This window comes from Arvicanthis niloticus, chromosome 24 (assembly GCF_011762505.2).
Source record: "Arvicanthis niloticus isolate mArvNil1 chromosome 24, mArvNil1.pat.X, whole genome shotgun sequence".
Lineage (NCBI taxonomy): Eukaryota > Metazoa > Chordata > Mammalia > Rodentia > Muridae > Arvicanthis > Arvicanthis niloticus.
In genome coordinates this window covers 4,562,204-4,584,955 of record NC_133432.1, presented here as the reverse complement: position 1 = coordinate 4,584,955, position 22,752 = coordinate 4,562,204, and the positions used below count along the sequence as shown (strand labels likewise).

At 51.5% G+C, this 22,752-nt stretch overlaps 1 protein-coding gene across 1 annotated transcript in view; it reads left to right on the top strand.

The window, feature by feature from the left end:
• The window catches only part of Coro1c (coronin 1C), a 67,450-nt gene extending 51,521 nt beyond the window's left edge, over nucleotides 1-15,929 (top strand). The window contains exons 4-11 of the mRNA XM_076922450.1: nucleotides 7,422-7,551; nucleotides 8,984-9,165; nucleotides 9,367-9,486; nucleotides 10,253-10,357; nucleotides 11,435-11,580; nucleotides 12,708-12,765; nucleotides 13,038-13,283; nucleotides 14,092-15,929. Of these exons, the coding sequence (XP_076778565.1) occupies nucleotides 7,422-7,551; nucleotides 8,984-9,165; nucleotides 9,367-9,486; nucleotides 10,253-10,357; nucleotides 11,435-11,580; nucleotides 12,708-12,765; nucleotides 13,038-13,283; nucleotides 14,092-14,211 (1,107 nt within the window). The 3' untranslated portion in view covers nucleotides 14,212-15,929. The remainder of the gene's footprint in view (nucleotides 1-7,421; nucleotides 7,552-8,983; nucleotides 9,166-9,366; nucleotides 9,487-10,252; nucleotides 10,358-11,434; nucleotides 11,581-12,707; nucleotides 12,766-13,037; nucleotides 13,284-14,091) is intronic.
• Nucleotides 15,930-22,752: the final 6,823 nt, after the last annotated feature.

Sequence of the window (22,752 nt, the reverse complement as noted above, 5' to 3'; positions counted from 1 at the left end):
AGTGAACCCTCACCGTTGCTAGTGTGTCAGTGGCCTGCTTCGTTAGGTCAGAGAAGTAGGGTGCCTCTGGATAGGATTTTGGGTGCTTTGGTCCGTTACCAGTTTTGTTTTTATTTGAGGTTTTGGGGAAATTCCAACATCAGCTGTAATTCAGACCTCTGTCTTACAAAAATCTTCTGTTGCTGCTCCTGCGTTGGCAGAACAAACATTTTGTTAGTTGAACAGTGCTCTGGGCCAAATCTCCTCGTTTCCTTCAGTCTTAAGTGTGGCCGCTTCAGATTAACCGAGGCTACTGCTCACCCACTCAGTGGCTCCACAGGAGTGTGCGGACAGGCTTGGAGATGTCAGAGCGGAGTGAGCTTCACAGGCTTGGCCTCCCGGCTGTGCTGGCTCCGCCCTCTACCCCTGTGCTGAGGACAGTTCAGACTGGCAGGAGATTGTAGACTTTCAAGTCTCCCCACCCCACCCTTCTTTTAAACAGAAGAGCTCTGGATAGTCGCTCAACCACGGAGCTGCAGGTGATAGGCAGAGTTCCGGGGTCTTGGCCCAGCTGAGAAGTTCTCAGCCCAGCAGGCCTCTCTCAGCCTCACCCCACAGACGGTAGGGCGCTGATGTGAGGCCAGGCCTGTGAAGAGAATCACACAGAGCTGGATATCTGTGAGGACTTCTATCGTGGATACATGGCAGCAGGATCACCTCAGCAACGTTCTGTAGTCAGTACAGCAGAGCCAGCTCCTCACAGAGCTGAGAGGATACTCTAAGTGTAAGAACTGCTTGTGAATCACTGAAGCCATTGAGTTGTAAACTTGGCTCTGTTCATTTTGAGCTGACTTGGCTGAAGTGATGTCTCTCAGTGTTAGAGGGTGGAGTCTACAGTCTCATTATTCACCTATAGCTTTGAACCTATGATTCTCCTGCTTCCGTCTCCCAAATGCTAGATTACAGGAATGGGCCATCCTGCCTAGCTTCTCCATTTTTTTGTTTGTTTGCTTTGATTTTTGTTTTTGTTTTTCAAGGCAGTTTTTCTGTGTATCCCTGGCTGTCCTGGAACTCAAGACCAGGCTGGCCTTGAACTCCGAGGCAGACCTGTGCCTCAGGAGTGCTGGGATTAAAGGCGTTCACCACTACCTGGCTGCTTCTCCATATTTTACTTTTTTTTTTTTTTTTTTTTTAAGATTTATTTATTTACTGTGTATGAGTATACTGTCGCTGTCTTCAGTCACACACCAGAAGAGGGCATCAGATCCCATTACAGATGGTTGTGAACCTCCGAGTGGTTGCTGGGAATTGAACTCAGGACCTCTGGAAGAGCAGTCAGTGCTCTTAACCATCTCTCCAGCCCTATTTTTTACTTATTGTAGGGGTCACCTGTGGAGATCAAAGGACACCTTTTTGGGAATTGATTCTCTCTTTCCACTTTGCTGAGGTGGGGCCTCTTGTCACTGCTTCACCATGTATTCCAGGATTAGCTGGCTGGTGCTCTTCAGGCAGCTCTCGTTGTCTGTCTGTCTGTCTGTCTGTCTGTCTCCCTGTAGGAGTGCACCACCACAGCCATGTTTTCACAGGGCTTCCAGGAACTGAACCCTGCTGTCAGGCCAGCAGCAAACACTTCTGCCCACTGAGCCATCCTGCCAGCCCAGCGTTTCCCTTTAAAGGCATATTCTTTAAGCAACCTGTAGTGGAGTGTGGTGGGCAGTTTGCATGCTCAGGCCAGCCGTTTGGGGCAGTGTTGACACTGCCAGGCAGCAGGTGAATCTCATCCCGGAAGTTCCCCTTGCTCCCAGCCCAGGGTTTGGTATTGTGAGCTCTGCTCTTTAACCATAGCTTCCTGTGGAGGTTTTCAGATTGTGGTTTCTCAGTATTTTACTTGGGGAATCTTAGTCCCAGTAAATGGCAGTGATTGAAACGATTCCAAGAACAGTCAGGTCAGGTCGCGACTGCTGTTGGCTACCCTTGTCTGGAGAGCAGTAATCAGACACAGATGCAGAAGCCATGGTTCAGACTGAGAGGTAAAAAGATCCCCTTAGCTGTCCCCTTAGCTGTCCCCTTGGTGGTCCCCTTAGCTGTCCCCTTGGTGGTCCCCTTAGCTGTCCCCTTGGTGGTCCCCTTGGCGGTTCCCTTAGCTGTCCCCTTGGCGGTTCCCTTAGCTGTCCCCTTGGTGGTCCCCTTGGCGGTTCCCTTAGCTGTCCCCTTAGCTGTCCCCTTGGTGGTCCCCTTGGCGGTCCCCTTAGCTGTCCCCTTGGCGGTCCCCTTAGCTGTCCCCTTGGCGGTCCCCTTAGCTGTCCCCTTAGCTGTCTCCAGCTCTCACATCCTAAGCAGTTGCAGATTGTTTATTTACGGTGAGTGCTTTCATCTGTCTTCCCATATCCGTCCTCATCCTAGAAGTTAACAAGAGTGAGCATGTTCCAGGTTTATCTGTGCTTTTATCATGGATTTTTTTCAGCAGACTTTATTCATTACAGTAGAAGCAGGAGCCCTACTGCCGTGTGTTCTGTGGTGTGTCTGATGTACAGATCACCTCTGGGCTGTTGGCCTTTGGCAGATCCAGCCTTAGTCCCAGGCCCAGCTTGCCCTCTAGAAAACACAGACGTGCCAAGCACGCTTTGTCTCATGGGGCCTCCGGACCGTTCTGCAGCAAATCCCTCACCTAGCGTCCTGAGGGACCTTCTCTCGATCTGTCCCTTTGAAATCAGTGCCCTGGGCTCTTTACAGACCTGCCCTTCTACAAGAAAGCACCTCATGGCTGTAACTCTGCTGTCTCACTCAGCAGTCAGCTCCTGGCGGGTGATCAAGATAGGAGAGTGGGCTCTGGAAACACTTTGTGTACTTTAAATTTGTGCCATGTTTGAAAAATAAAACCGTTAAGCCAATTGCATCGACTACTTATGGGGAACAGGTTCCCCCTGCCCTGCCTCCTGTTGGCCTGGCTCTGCAGCCACGCTCTCCCCGTGTGCAGGCATCACACGTGGAGGGGGCACAGCCTGCAGGCTTTGCACTGGTGCTGGAGCGTTTCTTCAGAGCCTCGGTGGGTTTTCAGTGGTTGAGTCCGGCCTTCATCTGGAAGCCCTTTGGGACTGATTGTGTTGTTTTCCTTTCTTTCTTTCAAAACAAAACATTACTATGGTAATGTGTTGTCCAATAGAAGTTTTACAGAGACTCCAGGGCTTTTTTTTTTTTTTTTTTTTTTAAATAGGCAGGATAGTGACTTGTACCTGCCTTGCTGAGGTGCTGCTCTGGACCTTCTGTGGAGGGCATGTCTGCCGTTTGGCTCCCTGCTCAGTGAGTGTTTCTAAGAAAGCTTAGATGTTTTCTGACTGTTTCTGATGTTGGGGTACCGGTGTGTAGCCACAGGAGCAGAGAACAACTCCCCTTCTGCACGGACAGCATCTGCACCGATTGTCCCAGGCATAAACAAGGGCTTTCACACACAGGACAGTGGGATGTCAGTGGATACTAATGAGTTCACTACAAGAGTCCGCTCAGAAATTCTGGGGCTCAAAGCTATGAAGTGTGCGTGATCACAGTGTGCTCGGCCTTGACCAAGGCCTCATCTACATGTTTGTATCGGATCACTGCAGTGACACAGGGCAGACAGGGGCAGAGAGCATCACAGCTTGGAAACCCAGGCTCACATGGGGACAGTTTTGTCAGAAGGTTCATGCAGCCGAGGAGGACAGAGTTCAGAACCCAGGCCTTCCAGCTCAGAGCTGCTTCCCTCCCCACCAGCAGTTTCCTATTAGGTAGCGCTGTGCAGAACATTAGCTCAGCAGGCCAGGTCATGCTCCCTTGGTGTAAACAAGCAGTTTGGCTCCCAGCACCTAAGGGTTCAGTGCTACCATGGTTAATAGCATCCCAGCCCCAGAGGCCCAGGACAGAGTGCCAGCTTGTGCAGGAGAATGGGAGTAGAGTGCCACTCTGCTCTGTGTCCCCAAGCAAGACCTTCAGTGACATTGACAGGCCATTACCAGAAGTAGCAGACCCCCTCCAGGCAGAGAGCCAGATAGTGACAGCCATGAGCAGGCCGGCAGCACCAGGGAGGCCGTGCTGCCTGTGGGGACACAGCCCTTTCTTTCCCACAGCTCACATCAGCTCTGTTTGTTCTCCTCAGCTCTCACTTCTGGTGTCTTACATTTTGTTCCTCAGACTTTCCCAGACACCTCTTCGCGTTATCTTGACGGGTTCCTTTCTGTGCTGGCCCCTCCCGCAGCCAGCCTCTCCCAGGCATTGTTTCCATGCTTTTTAGAAAATGCTTTGTGCACTTGTCGGGTTTCTTTTGAAACTGGCTCCTTGCTTTCCTTTTCCTTCCCTTTCTTTCCCTTGCTCCTTTTCATTCTTAGAGGTCATTTCTTCAGAGACGCCTGCTGGACCAGCTCCTATGGTGTGGTCCTAACTGTGCTTGCATTTTCAGTCAGCACCTGCTTACGGCAGCACAGTGGTGGTCACACTGGGCACCATCCTAAGTGTTCACATTAGCCTGCCCACTGTCCATCACCCAGGTTCAGTGCACACCCCGAGATCACTCACTGCACATCCTCAGCGCAGTGGAGCGCACTGCTGCGTGCCGGCCACACTTGGGGTGCTGTCCACACTTGGGTTGCGGCCCACACTTAGGGTGCTATCCACACCTGGGTTGCGGCCCGGGGTGCCGTCCACACTCAGGGTGCATTTATGTGACCCGAGCTCATGCAGCTCCAGCACCTTCCTTCCGTATCTGGTTGTCAGTCTGTGAAAACTCGGTTCTCGTTCAGCCCCTGGTCATTCCTGCTGCCTTGGGTGGCTCCTCAGTCCAGTGTGATGGACCCAGGGTGAAAGGAGCTGGGTCTCCGTGTCTAGTGGGTCAGTGCATCTAGTTGCCTGGCAGGAGCCATCAAGTCTGCTCAGCTACAGTGCAGACACCAGCTGCCCTGGTTTAAGATTCTGTCATACGGGGCTGGAGAGATGGCCCAGCGGTTACACTGGCTGCTCTTCCAGAGGACCTGAGTTCAGTTCCACACGACAGCTCACAACCATCTGTAATGGGCTCTCATGGCTTCTTCTGTGTGCATGAAAACAAAGTGCTCATATGTAAAATACGCAAATAATTAAGAACAAATTTAAAATTCTGTCCTATAACCAATGTTCTGCTTTCATCGCTGACATTTCCTCTCTACTCAAGAAGTGGGTGAAGGAGATATGGAGGCCGGTAGGTGCCCAGAGCTCTGCTGCACTGTTCCAGGGCATCTCCACAGGCTGGGGCGAGGGCGACACCTGGGGGTAGCTCGCGGAGTTACAACACTTGCAGTTAGAAGCAAAAAACAACAAAAACCCCCGAGTGCCTCTTGAGTCGGTCACCCACATTCATGAGTGTGCCTGCCAATGTCATGCTTCCAGCAGAGTGACCTGTACCGATTCCGTGTGCTCTGTTCAGCTTCAGCTGTGATTATACTCAGCCAGGTTCAGCCGGAGCTGTTTAGCTAATCAGAAACCTTTATTCAAATTTTTAAAAATGTGTCAGGATGAAGCCCACTGCCCTACTGGGAAGTAAAGCAGTGGCCCTGCCTGCCAGGGGAGCAGAGATGTCCTACAGGGAGGGTTGAGGCAAGGTGTCCTGTCATCTTGCCTTCTCCTCTGGCCTCAGCTGCCCGGGCAAACTTCACTAATGCTGGGAGCCAGGGCAGAACAGTTGGTGGCCTCTAGGATTGGGCCTCAAGTGTTTTCTATTCTGCTGTGATTTGCAAGAGATGTTTTATTTACCTCAAGTAGAGTACAGCTATGACAGTGAGCAAATCACCCAGGAGGCTGAGGCAGAAGGATCTCTGAAGTTCGAGGACAGCCAAGGCTACACAGAGAAACTTCTGTCTTGAAAAGACAAAATGAAAAAAAGAATGATGGTCAGGCTGGACAGACGGCCGGGCCACAGGCACTTGCTGTCTTGGGGAGCCTCCAGGCTTTCCGAGGTGATGGGTTTAAAGTCCAGTCTTCATGGAGTGGACATGATGCAGTGATGCTCTTCTCGGGCTTGGGTGCCATGCTGCTCACCTACGACGGTTCTTAGGGAGTAGTTGTGTGTCTTGACTCTGAAAACCTCCATCTTTGCCTGGCGCGGTGTGTGGCTGAGGCTGAGGTAGGGGGTTGTTTTGAATTTGATGCCACACTGGGCTGCGCAACAAGACCCTAAAACAAGAAACAAGGCAGAGAGTCCTCAGCTCCCAGTGTTGAGCAGTGGAGACTCTGCTGCGTCCTTCCCCTCCCCTCCCTGTGACAGTGTGCAGTCTGGATGTCGGCTGGTGTGTGAGTGCACATGTGTGCAGTAAGTGCACTGACAGTGTTGGCCAGGCACCATCCTCGTGCTCTCTGTCCCACTGCCTTCTGATTCACAGGAGTCACGGCTGTGCAGGACAACTGGCTGGCCCACAAGCTCAGAGTCTCCTGTGTCTACAGCCCTCCTCAGCAAGTCCTGGAATCATAGGCACGCACGGCCATGGCTGGCTCCTTATTTGGTGCTAGCAGTGCAAACTCGAGATTTTCCTGTAGAGTGAGCACTCACTGAGCCGTCTCTAGCCCCCAAAATGGATTTTTTTTTTTAAGTATACACCTTGTTAAGATATAATTCACAGGGCCAACAAGATGGCTCTGCAGATAAAGACACTTGCCGTGCAAGCCTTATGATGTGAGCTCAATGCCTAGAAGCCGTGCAAAGTTGTCCTCTGACATCCACATGCGTGCTCCACACACGGGCACACACAGAGAGGCACACACACGTAAACACACACAGAGGCATATGCACATACAGGCGTGCACACATAACACAGACGGACGCATACACGTAGGCACTACACACACACACAGAAGTATACAGCAGCAAATAAGGGTTTTTTTAAGATACAGTGTATACAGAATGTGCTCGTTTAAACTGTGCAGTTCAGTGGTTTCTACTGTGCTCGTGAATATGTATACCCACCAACACAAATTTGACTATTTTCACCGACTCATAAAGGAATGTGGAATGTGGTGACTCAAGCTGTATTTAATAAACGCTGGTTCAGAGCTGTCTGGTACCCACCGGACAGTGGTGACAGGGAAGCACCAAGTGACTGAGGTGAGCCCTCTGATGGCGCATGTGTGTGAACACGGGCTCTGTGTGTTTACATGTGTGATGTGGGAATATTTCTGCCACACCGCAGAGAGGAAATCTTACTAAAGAGAAAGGAGAACACTCACTGCTCGGTCAGCATGAGCAGCCTGTGGTTCTAAGGATGCCGTTGGCCTGGCAGGTCACAGACGAGGAACCGCAAAGTTAGCAAGTACTTAGTATACTTACATTTTTAAAGCAGCCACACAGTCGTTTCATATGTCCTTCGCCCAGGTGCCACTGGGTGGCCATAGTGATCTGGGAGTCAGGTGACAGCAGCTTTCAGACCTTCTTCTTCCTGTTCCAACAGGTTTGGCAGATCCCAGAAAATGGACTGACCCTTTCCCTGACTGAACCTGTGGTGATTTTAGAAGGTCACTCAAAAAGAGTTGGCATCGTGGCCTGGCACCCGACAGCCCGCAATGTGCTTCTCAGTGCAGGTAGGAGCCCAGAGCTGACTTGTCCTTGCCCTGTGATGGGACTCTGCCAGAGCAGCAGCACCGAGGAGCTGACAGACTCTACACGACTCCGTCTGTACCCTTGATGTGTGTGCTCTGTGGCCTCTCCACATGCCATGCTGTCCCCTCTCTCCCGCAGGGTGGGGCCCCACACTGTCCTCTGCTGACTGAGCTCAGCTTGTCTCTCAGCTCCCAGCTCTGGACACTGTGCTGCTTTTGGCTTCTCTGTTAAACTGCTCCACAGTGAACCCCGGCGCCCTCTGTCTCTCTGCTCACCACTTCCTGTGGCTTGATTTCCAAGTTCATCTTACAGAAATGTTTGTCTTTGCTCAAATTTTAAATTCATTCATTCATTCATTCATTCATTCATTCCTTTCCCTCCCTCCCTCCCTCCCTCCCTCCCTCCCCTCCCCATTTTCCTAAAAGCAACACATCAGCCGGGTGTGGTGGTGGAGTAGGTCCGAGGCTAGCCTCCTGGGGACATGACTCATTCAGTAACAGCTTCAGAACCCGTGTGAGGGAAGCCCGATGTGGTGGTGAGTGGCTGTTACCCCAGTGCCAGGAAAGCAGAGAAAGAAAGGCTGTAGCCTGGGACAGGATAGCAGGCCAGGCCAGTGAGAGACTGCCTCAAGAAAGACGCATACTCATCCTCTGGCCTTCACACAGTGTGGCCACGCATATGCACACACACACACACACACACACACACACACGTAGCAATACAGAAAGCGGTAAGTAGTTAGTTCAGCTTTCGGGGGGGATAGAAATGAGCTATTTTCTTGGTTATAGGTATTTGTCAGAACTTACACCCTAGATATATTTATTGGATATTGTGAATTACACCTTAATAATACTGGTTTATTTTGTTTTAATGGGTTTTTTGCAAGTTGGCCAGATCAGTTTTTAACTAAGGCTAGGAAGTGTTTGTGGTGTGTGAGGTTAAGAATGGAGCGCCAGGCATCTACTGATAGAAACGCCAGTCTACAGAAGACATGGTAATGTTCCAGCTTAGCCACTGTTGACCGTCCCTGAGTCCTGATGATCTCAAGAACGAGGTCAGGTGGGCAGCTAGCTGAGGGACAGCATGGCAGGTAGGACCCGTGGGGACCATGCAGCTCACCCTTTTCCTGTTCGCATTGTGCAAGCAAAGGAGATGGACCACCTGGCTCCGTTAGTCCAGCTGACCCCAAAACGAGGCTTCTGCTGTGCTGAGCTTCTTGTTGGGATGACAGAGGGACTCCAGGGGCTAACGCAGTAGTGTTCGTTTACAGAGATCTTGTCACTCCAGCCTAGCAGGCAGGGCCTCTTGTCTCCAACACCTTCCTGTGCCTCTGTGTCCCTGTGGGGCTTGTGGCTTTCTCTGGCGTGCTGTGTGGGCTTCTCACCTGGTGACTGCTCTGCTTGGTGCCTGCAGGCTGTGACAATGCCATTATCATCTGGAACGTGGGGACAGGGGAAGCCCTCATCAACCTGGACGATATGCATTCAGACATGATTTACAACGTCAGCTGGAGCCGAAACGGTAGTCTCATCTGCACAGCGTCCAAAGACAAGAAAGTGAGGGTCATCGACCCGAGGAAGCAGGAGATCGTGGCAGTGAGTGTCCTCAGCGCACAGCCCTGGTGGCCGACTGGTAACCTCTCCTGGGCTCTGAAGGCTGCCATACGCTGTCCTCATGGAGTGTGGGCCTCAGCTGAGCAGGGAGGCTGGAGGGGGTCTCAGTATGGGCTTCCCACTTACCTTTCCACAGTGTAGTTTGAATATGTGAAATGTGTATCTGCTCCCCATCCTTCCCAGGAGAAGGAGAAGGCACACGAAGGAGCCAGGCCTATGCGTGCCATCTTCCTGGCTGACGGCAATGTCTTCACTACTGGCTTTAGCCGCATGAGCGAGCGGCAGTTGGCACTCTGGAACCCAGTAAGCCAGTTTCCCTCCCTTTCCAAATTTCTATCGGTTTGAGTGGGGCTTTGGGGCTGGCAAGGGCTCCCAGGCTTCTCAGTGTGGTTCTCTAAGCTCTTGCTGTTCTAAGTTAGCGGGAGGGTCTTCTCCTCGGTGGGGCACAGGCAAGCGCACCTTAGAAACTCAGGAGCTCCAGGGTTTCTGATGCTTAGACCTGGGACCTCACAAGGATGAAGCACACAGTCCTGCTGAGGAAGTGTTCACCACGGGCATGTGCACTTTCTGTGAGCGTGTGAAGGAAGTAGTGTTCCCTGCCGCCTGCTGGATGTAGGATGGACCGGTGTCTCGGTTCTGCAACTTCCTCTACATATATCATTCTTTAGAATAAGGAAGTGGTGGCTGGAGAGGGGGCCAAGAGCAGTTGCTGTTTGTAGCAGCTGTCACCTGTGGTCACAACTGCAGCTCCAGGGGATCTGATGCCCTCTTGTGTCCCCAGCAGGCAACTGCACTCACGCGTATCTGTGGCTGGCCTGGAGCTCCCAGGTCCTTTAAAATCAAAAATCTTTTCAAAAACAAAACAGCTCAGAGGAGAAAGGTTTTTGTTGTGACCCTACACTGATGTCTGCGTTGATTGCGAGGGAGTTTGATTTGCAGTGTTTACATGCATGAGGTCATCCGTATTCAGACTTGAGGTTCTGCTGGGAAGATGGGGTGGTTATAAGAATTTGTCTTTTAAAGATGTACGTACATGTGTGCTTATGTGTGTCTTCTTACTTATTTTCAGAAAAATATGCAGGAACCAATTGCCCTCCATGAAATGGACACTAGCAATGGGGTGCTGCTCCCCTTCTATGACCCGGACACCAGCATCATTTACTTGTGTGGGAAGGTAAGCAGTGATGGTGGATCAGCCATAGAGGGGCAGGGCTTAGGTAAGCAGTGATGATGGATCGGCCATAGAGGCAGGGCTTATCCTTCAGAACCCTAGAAGCTCGGCGATGTAACTGATGTATTTAATGTTTCTTAAAGTGTGTGTGTGTGTGTGTGTGTGTGTGATGTAACTGATGTATTTAATGTTTCTTAAAGTGTGTGTGTGTGTGTGTGTGAGAGAGAGAGAGAGAGAGAGAGAGAGAGAGAGAGAGAGAGAGAGAGAGCGAGCGCTTGAGCACATTCATGCTGAAAGCTCATTTCTCTTTCAGACCAGGTTGCTGGCATTGAGTAGCTTGCCAAAAAATAGCTGACCGCTTTAAACATGATGACCATGAGAGAGAGTGTGTGTGTGTGTGTGTGTGTGTGTGTGTGTGTGTCTGTCTATCTATCTATCTATCTATCTATCTATCTATCTATCTATCTATCTATGCTCTAGCTGCATGTATACCCAAATGCCAGAAGAGGGCATCAGATCCCCTTACAGATGGTTGTGAGCCACTGTGTGGTTGCTGGGAATTGAACTTGGGATCTCTGAAAGAGCAGTCAGTGTTCCTAACCATTGAGCAGTCTTACCAGCCCTAACCATGGGGTTTTAAAGACTGAGAGCCTGGTGCTGTGCAGGGCTAGAGGAAACCGTTGGAACACTGATGCTTCTTCTAGAGAGCACCTGTTTTGATATTCCCTGATTGTGTGTTGCTGCTGTGGCCGGGGAGTGAGGCCTCTGATGAAGCTGTGGTCTCCTTTGCTCACTTGACTTTAAGCTGGTGCTCAGGGCAGTTGTGAGCTACTCACATTCTTGCCCTGACCCTGAGCTGGTTTCGAGGCCCAGGAGGCTTCTTCAGGAAGTGCTGGAGAGTTCTCAGGAAGAAGGGCTGATCTTGCTGGGGAAACAGCAGCTCATAATTCAGGCAGATGTGTTTGGAGAGAGCAGTGGGCAGCTACTGAAGTTAGATTTCCATGAATTCTGGGTGGTGTGGGTACCACCCACTTAAAAAATGTCTCCATTAATGTGGGCACTGACTTGTCTGGTTCTCAGGGTGACAGCAGTATCCGCTATTTTGAGATCACGGACGAATCCCCGTATGTCCACTACCTCAACACGTTCAGCAGCAAGGAGCCGCAGCGGGGGATGGGCTACATGCCCAAGCGGGGACTCGATGTCAACAAGTGTGAGATTGCCAGGTAAAGAACTGAACCCAGCGTGTCCAGCTGCTCCTGACACAGCAGGCCAGCTGCAGGCTGCCTCGGTGTGTTTGCAGTTGATTGTGGCTTGTGACCTGTCCTTGCAGTGGCACAGCAGGCCTCAGGGTCTCGAGTGCTCACCTCCTTCTGGCTGAGGCTGTGTGCAGTGTTCCCTGGAAGGCAGATGGGCCAAGATCCTTGTTATAAAATCTAAAACGGAGTGGGGGCTGCCTGGCCGGCCCGTGCCAGCGTGTCCCCTGAGGGATCACGCCATGCCACAGACCTGGTGTAAGGGAGGGTTATTTGTAGGAAGGGGAAGGAGAGAAGGGGTAGAGGCAGACCGACAGGAACAGACCCAAGAGGGCAGAGGACAGAGAAGGGGGGAGAGAAAGAGAACAGGAGAGTTCTGCGTAGATGGCCGAGTCGATGGCTCGGTGGGTAAATCCAGCTCAGTCTTCCAAGCACAGGTTGAGCTTAGGTCTCCAGGACCCGTGCTTGTGCACTGCGGTGCACACAGTGATCCCACTGAGATGGGAGGTGGAGGGGGGAGACAGCTGCCTGGAAGCTCCGGTCAGCTAACCTGGCCAGTGTGGGACCGTGTCTGGAACAAAAGGTAGAAGGCAGGGCCAGCAGGATGGCTCAGTGGGTAGACATTTGCCACACAGACCTGATAGCCAGAGTTGGATCCTCGGAACTCTGTAGAGTGGAAGAGGGGCTGACACCATCGTTGTCCCTGACCTGCACACATGTGCTACGCATGCAGAAGTAGCAGTAAGCCGTCTGAGGTCACACGTGTGCCATGTTCAGTACCTGTGCTAGCAGAAACTCAGGCCCAGGACACAGGTGCTGCCTCCTGGAAGGTTGTGCCCTCCTGTCTGAGGACACAGCGGGTCACTGCAGTATGGCTGCAGCCATCTTTCACAGGCCTTCCATGCTTGCTGTCTCCAGCTGTGTGGACAGTCTGTTTTCCCCTCTGCAGTGGGAGCACCAAGCTGCTCTTGGCCTGGAGCAGCAGCTGAGGTGCTCAGTGGACATGCGCTTCAGACCCCACAGGGCCCTGGAGAGAGCAGTCTGGGGGTCACTCACATGTTTCTCTCTGCAACTTTGCTCTTTTTTCTCCTTTGAAGATTCTTCAAGCTTCATGAGAGAAAGTGTGAACCCATTATCATGACTGTCCCCCGGAAGGTAAGTGCCCAGGGGTTTGGTTTTCTGTTTTAGTATGTGTGGGTATTTTGCCTGTGTGCCTTGCTGTACACTGTCCCCAGTTTGAAGTAACTCACGTTTCAGAACTCAGATCATTGTGATGTGCGTGCCTCTTCCCCACTGCTCCAGACTGCGGGGGACAGTAAAGGCTGGGGCACCTCCCGTGGGGATCGCTTGCTTTGCGTACATACACCACTGCATTCGGGCCAGCCTTTCTTCTCACTGACCCAGCGTTCCCCAAATGCCTCTTACAGTCTGACCTCTTCCAAGACGACCTGTACCCTGACACGGCAGGCCCGGATGCTGCACTTGAGGCCGAGGAGTGGTTTGAGGGGAAGGACGCAGACCCTGTCCTCATCTCCCTCAAGCACGGCTACATTCCAGGCAAGAACAGGGACCTCAAGGTGGTCAGGAAGAACATTCTGGACAGCAAGCCGGCTGCAAACAAGAAGACAGATCTTATCTGTGCCTCCAAGAAGACCACAGACACGGCCGGTGTGGTAAGGAGTGTGACCCTCTGGAGAGACCCCTGTGGCCCCCAGCCCTGGGTGACTGCAGTATGCTAGGCCGGCCAGCGCTGGCTTTTGTAATGCCTGCTGTGCTGTCTGAGAGTGGACAGGACCCCTGCTGGGCTACAGGAGCCAGGGAGGGAGGGAGGGAGTGCTCCTGGAGAAGGAGGGGGGCTGAGGGGTGCTTGTTCCCTAGTGTTCCCTAGTGTTCCCTAGTGTAGTGTTCCCTAGTGTAGTGTTCCCTAGTGTAGTGTTCCCTAGTGTTCCCTAGTGTAGCGTCACATGGTGCTGTGCTGCCGATGTGGCTAGCAGTACAGCTACCTTGGCTGGAGCTTGGGGCGGGGAACCTACCAGCAGAGGGCACTGCTGACTCAGGAAAGAGTGGCTGGGAGCGGTGTGGAGGCCCAGCAGCAGCTGAAGCGCCTCAGGCCACAGCCAGCCGAGGAGCCAGCTGTGCACTCGCCTAAGGTTTCCAGTTACTAAGCTCTTAGGAGACACTGGGTCTTCAGAGCCCTACAGAGCAGAGTGAGTGGGCTGTGGGCCCTGCTGTGTCCGGGCTTGCCCTGAGAGGGCTCTGGAGTAGAGGCTCTGCCCAGCAGGTGCAGATGGAGGACCGGGGCCACACCGAGGCGCTGTGTTCTCTTTGTGGGCTCTCGTCTGTCTCAGCCTCGTGCTGTCCTAGGGGCTGCAGCTTGAAGTCCCGAGCGTGTGAGAGGCTCCACTCCGAGCTGTCAGAATTAACAGCACGGGAACAGCTTCGTCAATGCCGTCTGCTCACCTTGTTCTGCTTGTTTCTTAGCAAAACGAAGCCAAGTTGGATGAGATTCTGAAAGAGATCAAGTCCATAAAGGACACAATCTGCAGTCAAGACGAGCGAATTTCAAAGTTGGAGCAGCAGCTGGCGAAGATGGCGGCCTGAGGCCCAGCACCTCCACAGACGCCGCTGCTCGTGCGTGCTCCACGGAGGGCACACAGCCATTTCAGATCTGTCAGCCAGCGATAGGCCACCTTCCAGTAAGAACTCGATTCCTCTCCCAAATTCACGAAAACATGAGAGCTGAGCTTTTTACGGGGCGCTTCTGATGTTTGACGGGTCTGGCGACCTGTTGAGCTGCACTACATTTGAAATGCCAGATACTCTGAATTTTAGCAAACAAGCCCCTGACCCAGTGTCCTCCCCATACACCTCCTGACGACCGGCGATGCCACCTCTGCTCCGTCTCTTCCTTCTTAATGTTGCCAAAACCGGAAGTAGCTTTTTTTTTTCCTTTGTATTTTGCTACTTTGCAGTATTTGTGTGGTTTTTTTTTTTTTTTTTTCCTCCTCAATTTGAAAGGGACAGCACTGTGTATGTTTATAAACTAAATGAAGATGAGATGATTATTTTATATAAACACGAGAACAATCAGCACAGCCGCGCAGGGCTGGTTCACTCACAGCACAAACCTGGGCGTCTGACGACCGTCCAGCAGGAAGACTTGAGAAATCATGTGTACCCACACACTGCCCCGTTCCCTCGAGTCTTCGACCAAAAGCTCTTGTCCTGTCTCTCCTTGCTCGCTCGTTCCCAGAAGTTGGGTGGTTGCACAGATGGAAATCAGCTCCTTGATGCTGTGCCTCAGTGATTATAATCTAACCCAAACTAGCTCTGTTTCTGCAGCTTTGTTCTCCGCAGATGGTCGCCCCGTCGCTTCCAGCAATGTGGCTCACTTCCGGGCTGTTTTGGACAAGGGTAGCCAAGGCGAGTGGATACCCGTGTGTTGACGGTCCTTGTTCACTGAGGCAGCTTGCCTAGCTAGCCCTTGAGTGTAGTGTGGGGCTTGAACCCAGGTGCCGTGCACACAGCCTCTGCCCTAGACCCTCCATTTCCCTCCCTCCTGTCTTCCCTCCTCACTTTGCTGCCTCCTGTCTCCAGTCCCCGAGGGCTCTTGAATGTTGCAGCTGAGGGAAAGGTCCAGAACAAAAAGTACCTTCCTGGCCTCACGGTGCATGGCTGCAAAAGCGGACGACCGGATAGTGTCAGAGGGATCACGGACGGCAAGCCTTGGCATGTGTTCGCGCGGGTGCAGGCACAGTGCTGCCTGCCAGCAAATGGACAGGTTATCAGGACAGAGGCATAGTGTGGCAGCAGCTGCTGAGAGGGTGTGGACTGACTGGGTACTGTTGTAAGAAAAGGTTCTCTCAGCCACCTAGACGGGGGTCGCTGGCACCGCAGCTTCAGGGCACCTGAGCCTTCACGGGTCTTTGTGTCTGGCTGGCGTTTTGATGTTGGGTAATGAGATGGAGAGAAAATGGCTGGAATGACTCCTCTGTCTGTACGTGGTCTGTACGGGTGGTGTGCTGAGGACCTGTTTCAAGATTCATAAATGTTCTGGGGTCAGTTGAATTAATTAAGTAAGCAGTTGTAGAGGCTGGCGATGAAGCCAGGGGGGGGATGAGGTTCAGGGGAAGGAGTGGTTGGCGTGTGTGCCAGGCTGAGCAGGCACCGGCACGCTGTGGGGGGCTGTTTCCCTGTTTTGTCTTAAAGCCGTGGCACCGGAGGACAGTGAGCTGCTCCTACACCCACTCTTATAGAGTGGCCATAGTGTTCTGTCAACACTCACTTCCGTTTTCAGAGATAAAAGACATTGATTACAATCGTGTGCTGTGCTTCTGTCACCCTTCCCTCTGCCGTCTCTGAGCCAGCCACACCCCTGCTGGGCACAGGCGATCAAGAGATGCCCGTGCTCACAGACCTGCTGGGCAGACCCTGCCTCCAGCCTGTGGGCTGTGACCTGAAGCCAAGAACCTTCCACTCTCTTCCCTAGTTTGGGGGAAGAATGGTAATCTCACGAGGAGCGAGGCACCCAAAGCTGACCACTTGGCCTCTTGCCAGGGACACCGTGGCCAGTGAGGGGAGCTCCTCCCTGGATTTTGTTTGTTCTTCTTTTGAGACAGGGTATCATGTAGGCCAGGTTGGCCCCAAATTTGTTGTGATCTCCTAGCTCCCATCTCCCGAGTCCCTGGGATCACAAGCCTGTCCCACCATGCCTGGTGTACATGGTGCAGGGGACCCAGGGCTCTGTGAATGCTCAACAAACACCTTACCTCCCAAACCACATCCTCAGACCGAGGTCTCAGAGCCCAGCACTCAGAGGCAGGGCCAGCCTGGTCTACATAGTGAGTTTCAAGATAGCCAGGGCTATTTAGAGAGACCCTGTCTCAAAAAGATAAAAAAAAGACCAGGTACAGGTACCCCAGGCTGTCCTTGAGCCTCGTGCCTCTGTATCCTGAGCGACGGGGTCGCACGCCCTGCTGGGTGGTAGATGGCAAGCCTTGGCTGTGCTTCTGCACAGCAGGTCCTCGGCGGCTCGATTGTACCTTGGGACTTCCCGTTTTCTGTTACCCCATTGCCCGATGACATTTCAGTTTTTATACAGAAGAAACCTTGTTTACCTTCCTTGGCACCTAAGATGTGATGAGCAAGTACCGGAAGACCCTCCCCAGGTTCCTTCCTCCCGAGCAAGGGGGGCAGCCGCTGGTTCACACGCCAGGCGGGGAGGGGAAGTTGGCAGGCCTCTCTGAAGACCTAGAGGCCTGGTGGTCTATTTACGACTGGCCCCGTTGTCTGGTTTTGGCCACCTTGACTCTTTGCCAGAAGACCTAACAGCTTCTTGTGTCATCCCCAGACAGCGAACCAGACGCTGTCTGGAGAGAACTTACTTTTTAAGGTTACTTCCCTCCCTGTACTTAATGCTCCATGTCCTGTCCAGAAACACTTTTTGTTGGGTCTTGAAGAATCTGTTAACTCTGAGTGGCCCTCTCTCCTTCCAGAGCCATAGACAGTCCTGACATTGTCACGAGGCATCGACACAAAGCATGGCCAAGGCACACTTCACTGGGGTTGGGGGAGGGGTTTGTTGCCCCTACAGGCTACTGCTTGCTAGCAGTCACGTGTGCACCATGACAGCACCTCAACTGTTTGTAGCTTCTTCGACTTCTCACCTGAAAGCTTCCATCTGAAACACCAGTGGGACATAAAGTGGAGGCTTTGCGGTCTGAGGGGTGGCCCCCAGTTACCGGCCACACTGCCCTAACCCCGTATGACTATTTAGTCACGTAAAAAAGACACCGAGTTAGAAACATTAAAAAAAAATCATAAGTTGTAGCTGGGGCTGGAGCGGGTGCACAGCAGTCAGGAGTACGTATTTGCTGGCACCCTCGTTGGGTGCCTGGCCTTCAAAGGCACCTGCACATGTACAGATGCTGATGTTCAGACACAAATAGACATAAAGATAAATCTTTAAAGCTGGGCAGTGGCGGCGCACGCCTTTAATCCCAGCACTTGGGAGGCAGAGGCAGGTGGATTTCTGAGTTCGAGGACAGCCAGGGCTACACAGAGAGACCCTGTCTCAAAAAATAAAAACAAACAAATCCTTTAAAATGGAGAGTGAGGTACAGTTGATATTGTGTGTGTATATAACTGGTCGGGTATAGCAGCAGCATAGTCATAAATCCCAGCACTCTGGCAGAAAGAGTTCAAGGACAGCCAGGGCTACAGAAAGAAACTTTGTCTTGGAAAACAAAAAAAAGCTAATAACAACAGGGTGGCAGGTTTTTTTTGTTTTTGTTTTTGTTTTTTTTTTTAATGTGTTTTGAGAAAAGGTCTTGCTCTAGGGCTTTGCCTGGCATAGATAGAACTTACCTTGTGGACCAGGCTGGCCTTGAACTCTCAGAGCTCACCTGCCTCTCCCAGTGCCGGCACTAAAGGGGTGCGTACCTTGTTAGTGTTTACATTTTAAAGTAGTAGGCAGAAATCCAAAGGAAGACTGTTGAGTGAAAAGAATCGTGAAGTCCAAATCCCAGTGTCCATATACAGTAGGAACATGATGGGACTGGACAGCCGGCTCAGCAGCTGGCCCTTAGAGAGGAACCAAGTTTAGTTCCCAGCACCCACATCGGGTAGCTCACAACCAGGGATCCAACACCCACTTCTGGCCCCTGTGAGCACCTGAACTTTGCCACACTCACAGAAAGATACACATAGTTCAAAATAGAATGCATGTTATATTGATTTGAACACGCTACACATTTCGGCGGTTTTCCTGAGTCCTGGGAGATCTGCTACGACCTGAAATCTTGCTATCTTAGTTTTGTAAACCAGCATGGCCAAAACCAGCTCAGAGAGGAAAGGGCTGGTTTCCTCTTACAGCTTATCCATCATCCAGGAGTCCAGCTAGGAACTCAAGGCAACAGGAACCTGTGGTGAGGGTTTGTAGAGGAGCAGGGGTTCACAGGCTCTGGTCCAGCCAGTCCAGCAATGGCTGTCTCCTGAGGGAAAGCTCAAGAATCCAATAAGCTGTTCAGTGCTTGAGGCTGGATGTCTCAGCTGGTCTTCGTTCTACACCAGAATTCTGAAGAAGTAGGCCGTAATGCCAATGAAGGAATGCCTCAGCAGCCAGAGAGATGAGAACAGGGCCAAACAGGCAGAAAACAAAAGCTTCCTTCTGTGTCCTTTATAGAGGCTGCTACTAGGTGTGGCCCTACCCACCTCAAAGGAGCCAATCGAGAAAAGTCCCTTGCAGGAATGCCCTGTTGCTTGGGTTTTTAGCTGATTCGGGTGACTGAGGCCAAGGTGACACAAGAGCAGCCATTACAAGCCTGGAGGCAGGAGTAGATGCAGAGACCATTGCGTGCTGCTTACTGGCTTGCTCAGTTTATTTTCTTATACATCCTAGAACCATCTGCCTAGGCATGACACTACCCATAACGGCTGGGCCCACCTCCATAAATCATCCATCACGAAAAGTTCCCCAGGCTTGCCTCCAGGTCGATCTTACAGAGTCATGTTCTCAACTGAAAGTCCCCAATGACTCTAGCTGGTGTCAAGTTGGCAAAGCCAGCCAGCACAGCGGACCCGTCATCAGTCTGACGCACAGACGTAACACTGTTCAAGTAGAATTTTTCCTTTCTCCTTTGTTCTCAAGGAGACATGCTAAATATAAAACAATATAACTATATAAAAACATAATATAAAACATCTCAGCTTTTAAAAAGTCCCACAGTCTTTCAAAATTTCAAATATTAACACGTTTCCAAGCCATCCAAAGTTGAGCTAGGGTTGGCTGGAGTTAACTTGTGCTTGTACAGCCTAGATCGATTCCCGGCATTCACCTATTGGCTCACAACCACGTGTTAACTCCAGTCCCATAACCCTAACCCTAATCCTGACCTCAGTGGACACCAGGTACACATGAGAGGCACAAGCATACATGCAGGCAAGGTACTCATGCAGAAAATAATAAAATAACAAATATTTAAAAGCGAAGGAAAAAAACCTAACATCTCCTTTAAAGTTCAAAGACTCTAAAATATCCAAAAATCTCTAAAATTTCCATCTCTGTAAAACTCCAGTCTCTTCAAAACACTATAGGCCTCTGTAAAATCAAAACAAATACTTTTTTACTCCCAAGAGGATGGAACTAGCACACAGTTGCAATGAAAGTCTAGTAGTGTGGAAAGTTTAGTACTTGACCTCTGGGACCCACTCATGGTCCCCTGGGCTCCACAGGACCCAGGCGGCTCGTCCAGCTCTGCCCTCTGCAACAGACAACAGCCTGTCTCATAGGCTCAAGCCAGCTCCACACCTCAGCTGCCGCTGTCTGCGGTGGTGATTCCACAGTACTGGCATGCATTTCCAAGATGTTGGGGTCTTTACTGCAACTGGGCTGCACCTCCACCCATAGCCTCTCCTGGGGGCCCTTCGAGGAGCCTGGCCCTGCCACATGGTGCCAAAGCCTCAGCTGTTCTCTGTGACCCTTTGATGCTTTCAAAACCAGAGCCACCTGGGAAACTCTTACACATTCCCCAGTTTGGAGATCACAGACTTCTCTGTGCTGACACAAAGTAGTCCCAGGATTTACGGTCCTCAGTGATGCTGGTCTCTTCGAATTGCTGCTGATTTCTCAGCTCCAGATGACCAGCATCTGTTGTCCCAGGAACACAAAGGTTCAGCACCACAAATGGTGCTGGGCGCTTGTTAATCCACGGCTGATTCGTCTGCCCCAACTGACCAGAACCACGGATTCTTAAAGTTCAATCTATTAAGTAACCCCATAAGAGCAGTTAAGGGACTCTGAAACTTCACAAGCCGGGAGAGCAAGCATTCAAGGTCCAAATCTAAAGGGGACATTTCAGATTCCAACAATTAGCTCTCCTACACCCATGCTGACTGCATGTGCAGCTAAGACCCTGGTGGGTCATCAGGGAAGAGCTGTGTCCATCAGCTGGTCTGGAAGGGTAGTCTGTCTCTGCCAGGCACTGCTGGGTGCCTTAGAAAGGTTGTAGGAGGTGTGGATTTTTCGCATGTCTTGTTTCTTCAGGAGCGTGTGTGTGTGTGTGTGTGTGTGTGTGTGTGTGTGTGTGTGTGTGTGAGACAATCCTGTAGTCCAGAATGTCCTCGGTCTCACATCACCCGTCTCAGCCTCCCCTTTGCTGGGATGTGAATTCGAATCGGCATGCTTGGCTTCGCCCCCCACACTAGAGCTTCAGGTGTGGGGAAAGGCTGTTGACCACTTTCTGCTGCTGGAGAACTCGGCTCACTCTGGGGTGGGACCGCTGTCTGAGGAAATGACCTACATCGCGGTTTCCAGTGCGGAGACAGCTTCAGGTGCTGCCTGTGTGGGTATCCAGAAGCTGGGCTTGAAAGTGTACCCCCGACACTGTGTTCCTGTTTGAGGAGGGGAATAGAATCTGGAGAGTGGAGGGGGCAGTAGCCATTTCCCCTTCGGGTGACTCAGACAAACCTACAAGCCCCTGGAGTGGAATGAAGCCCTCCTCTAGCTGGGCCTTTCAAATCAAAGCACTACTTCTCTTACTCTATTTTATGACACCTTTGTGTCCTAACCTCACCCTCTCCCCCCCCACCGCCCCCCATAGATAGAGACTCTTGACTGGCCAGGTTTAAGTTTTTAAGATTTATTTTTAGTTATTATTGCTTGTGTATGAATCATTTGAATTTGCCTGTGTATAGACCTGTGCACCACAGGCTTTCCTAGTGTCTTCAGAGGCCAAAGGGGTACACAGGATCCCCTCAAAATGGCGTTACAGACATGTAACTGTGAGCTGCCATGTGGGAGCTGGGAACTGAACTCAGGTCTTCTGCAAAGCAGCAACTGCTCCTCATCTCTCCAGCCCCCCTTATAATTCAGCAAAACCAAGACACACTAGAACTCATCAGTGGTCTAGCCTAGGAACCAAAGGCCGTTCATAGGCCTGCTGAGAGAATTGTTACTTTTCCCACGTGCTTGTCGTGGCGACCCTGAACGTGAGGAACACTGGGGTAAGGAGGAGGACACGCTCGGCACACACACATCCTGCCAAGAATCCTGCTGGCCCTCCGAAGCTTCCGTCATGTTTCCTTTCTGAAAGGTGAGGTCCTATGAACAGTGTGGGCAAACTGAGACCAGTCATTGGACCTACCTGGAGCTATCTCCCAGGCTAAATAGAGCCCAGCCTGTTTCTTTGAGTCGGTGACTTTTAAAGTTTATCCACCATGGGGCTACAGAGATTGGCTCAATTTGTGAAATGCTTGGTGGCCAAGCTTGGGGACCTGGTTTGAATCCCCAGCCCCCACAGAAAGGTTGGGCATAGCAGCGTATGCTGGGGGGTGGCAGAGACTTGAGAGTCCCCTAGGGCTTGCAGGTCACTGACTCTAGCAGAATCCTTGAGTTCCAGATTCTGTGAGACTCGGTCTCTAAATATGTAAATAAATAACACGGTAAAGACATTGAGGAAGGTACCAGGAGCACCCGAGATACAGACACGTGTAGGTGAAACACTCACACACATACAATTTTTAAAATTACAAAAGCAGTTTTTTTTTTTTTTTAACTTGGGTTGCACTGGGACAGGGCAGACTTAGTATCTGACTATCTCTGTATTTCCAAGATTTCCAAGACTGGATGAGCCTGGCCAGTGGAAGCTCAGGTCAGCTCTGGCCATCCAGCACTTCCTCCCTGGTTAATGAAGTCACTGGGTTTCAGTTTCCTCTCCTAACTAGTGCAAAGTGCAGTTAAAGGCCCCGGAGAAGACACAGCTATGTGTGCCATGGTGATGCCCCTAAACTCAGTGTGGCCAGGAGCCTGTGAGCTCGCCCTGCACCCCACCCCCACATCAGCTAAAACAAGGAAGACTCAGGAGACGCTTGTCCACCAAGCAGAAGTTACAGTTCCACTTTTGAGATGGGCCCTGTCAACAGTGACCACTGAGGAGCACCTGAGAGCACCCATTCCCCAGCAGGCCCAGAAACAGACCTCAGTTCCCAGGCTAGCTCGCCACTGGTCTCTAGCACACATCAGGATTGTGATTCCTGCCCTACACTCCAGGGGCTCATAAAGACACTGCATTCTCCCAAACTGGTCACAGCAGGCTGAGATGCAGGAAGGAGCTAAGATTTAGGATCTAATTAGGTACTTTTATA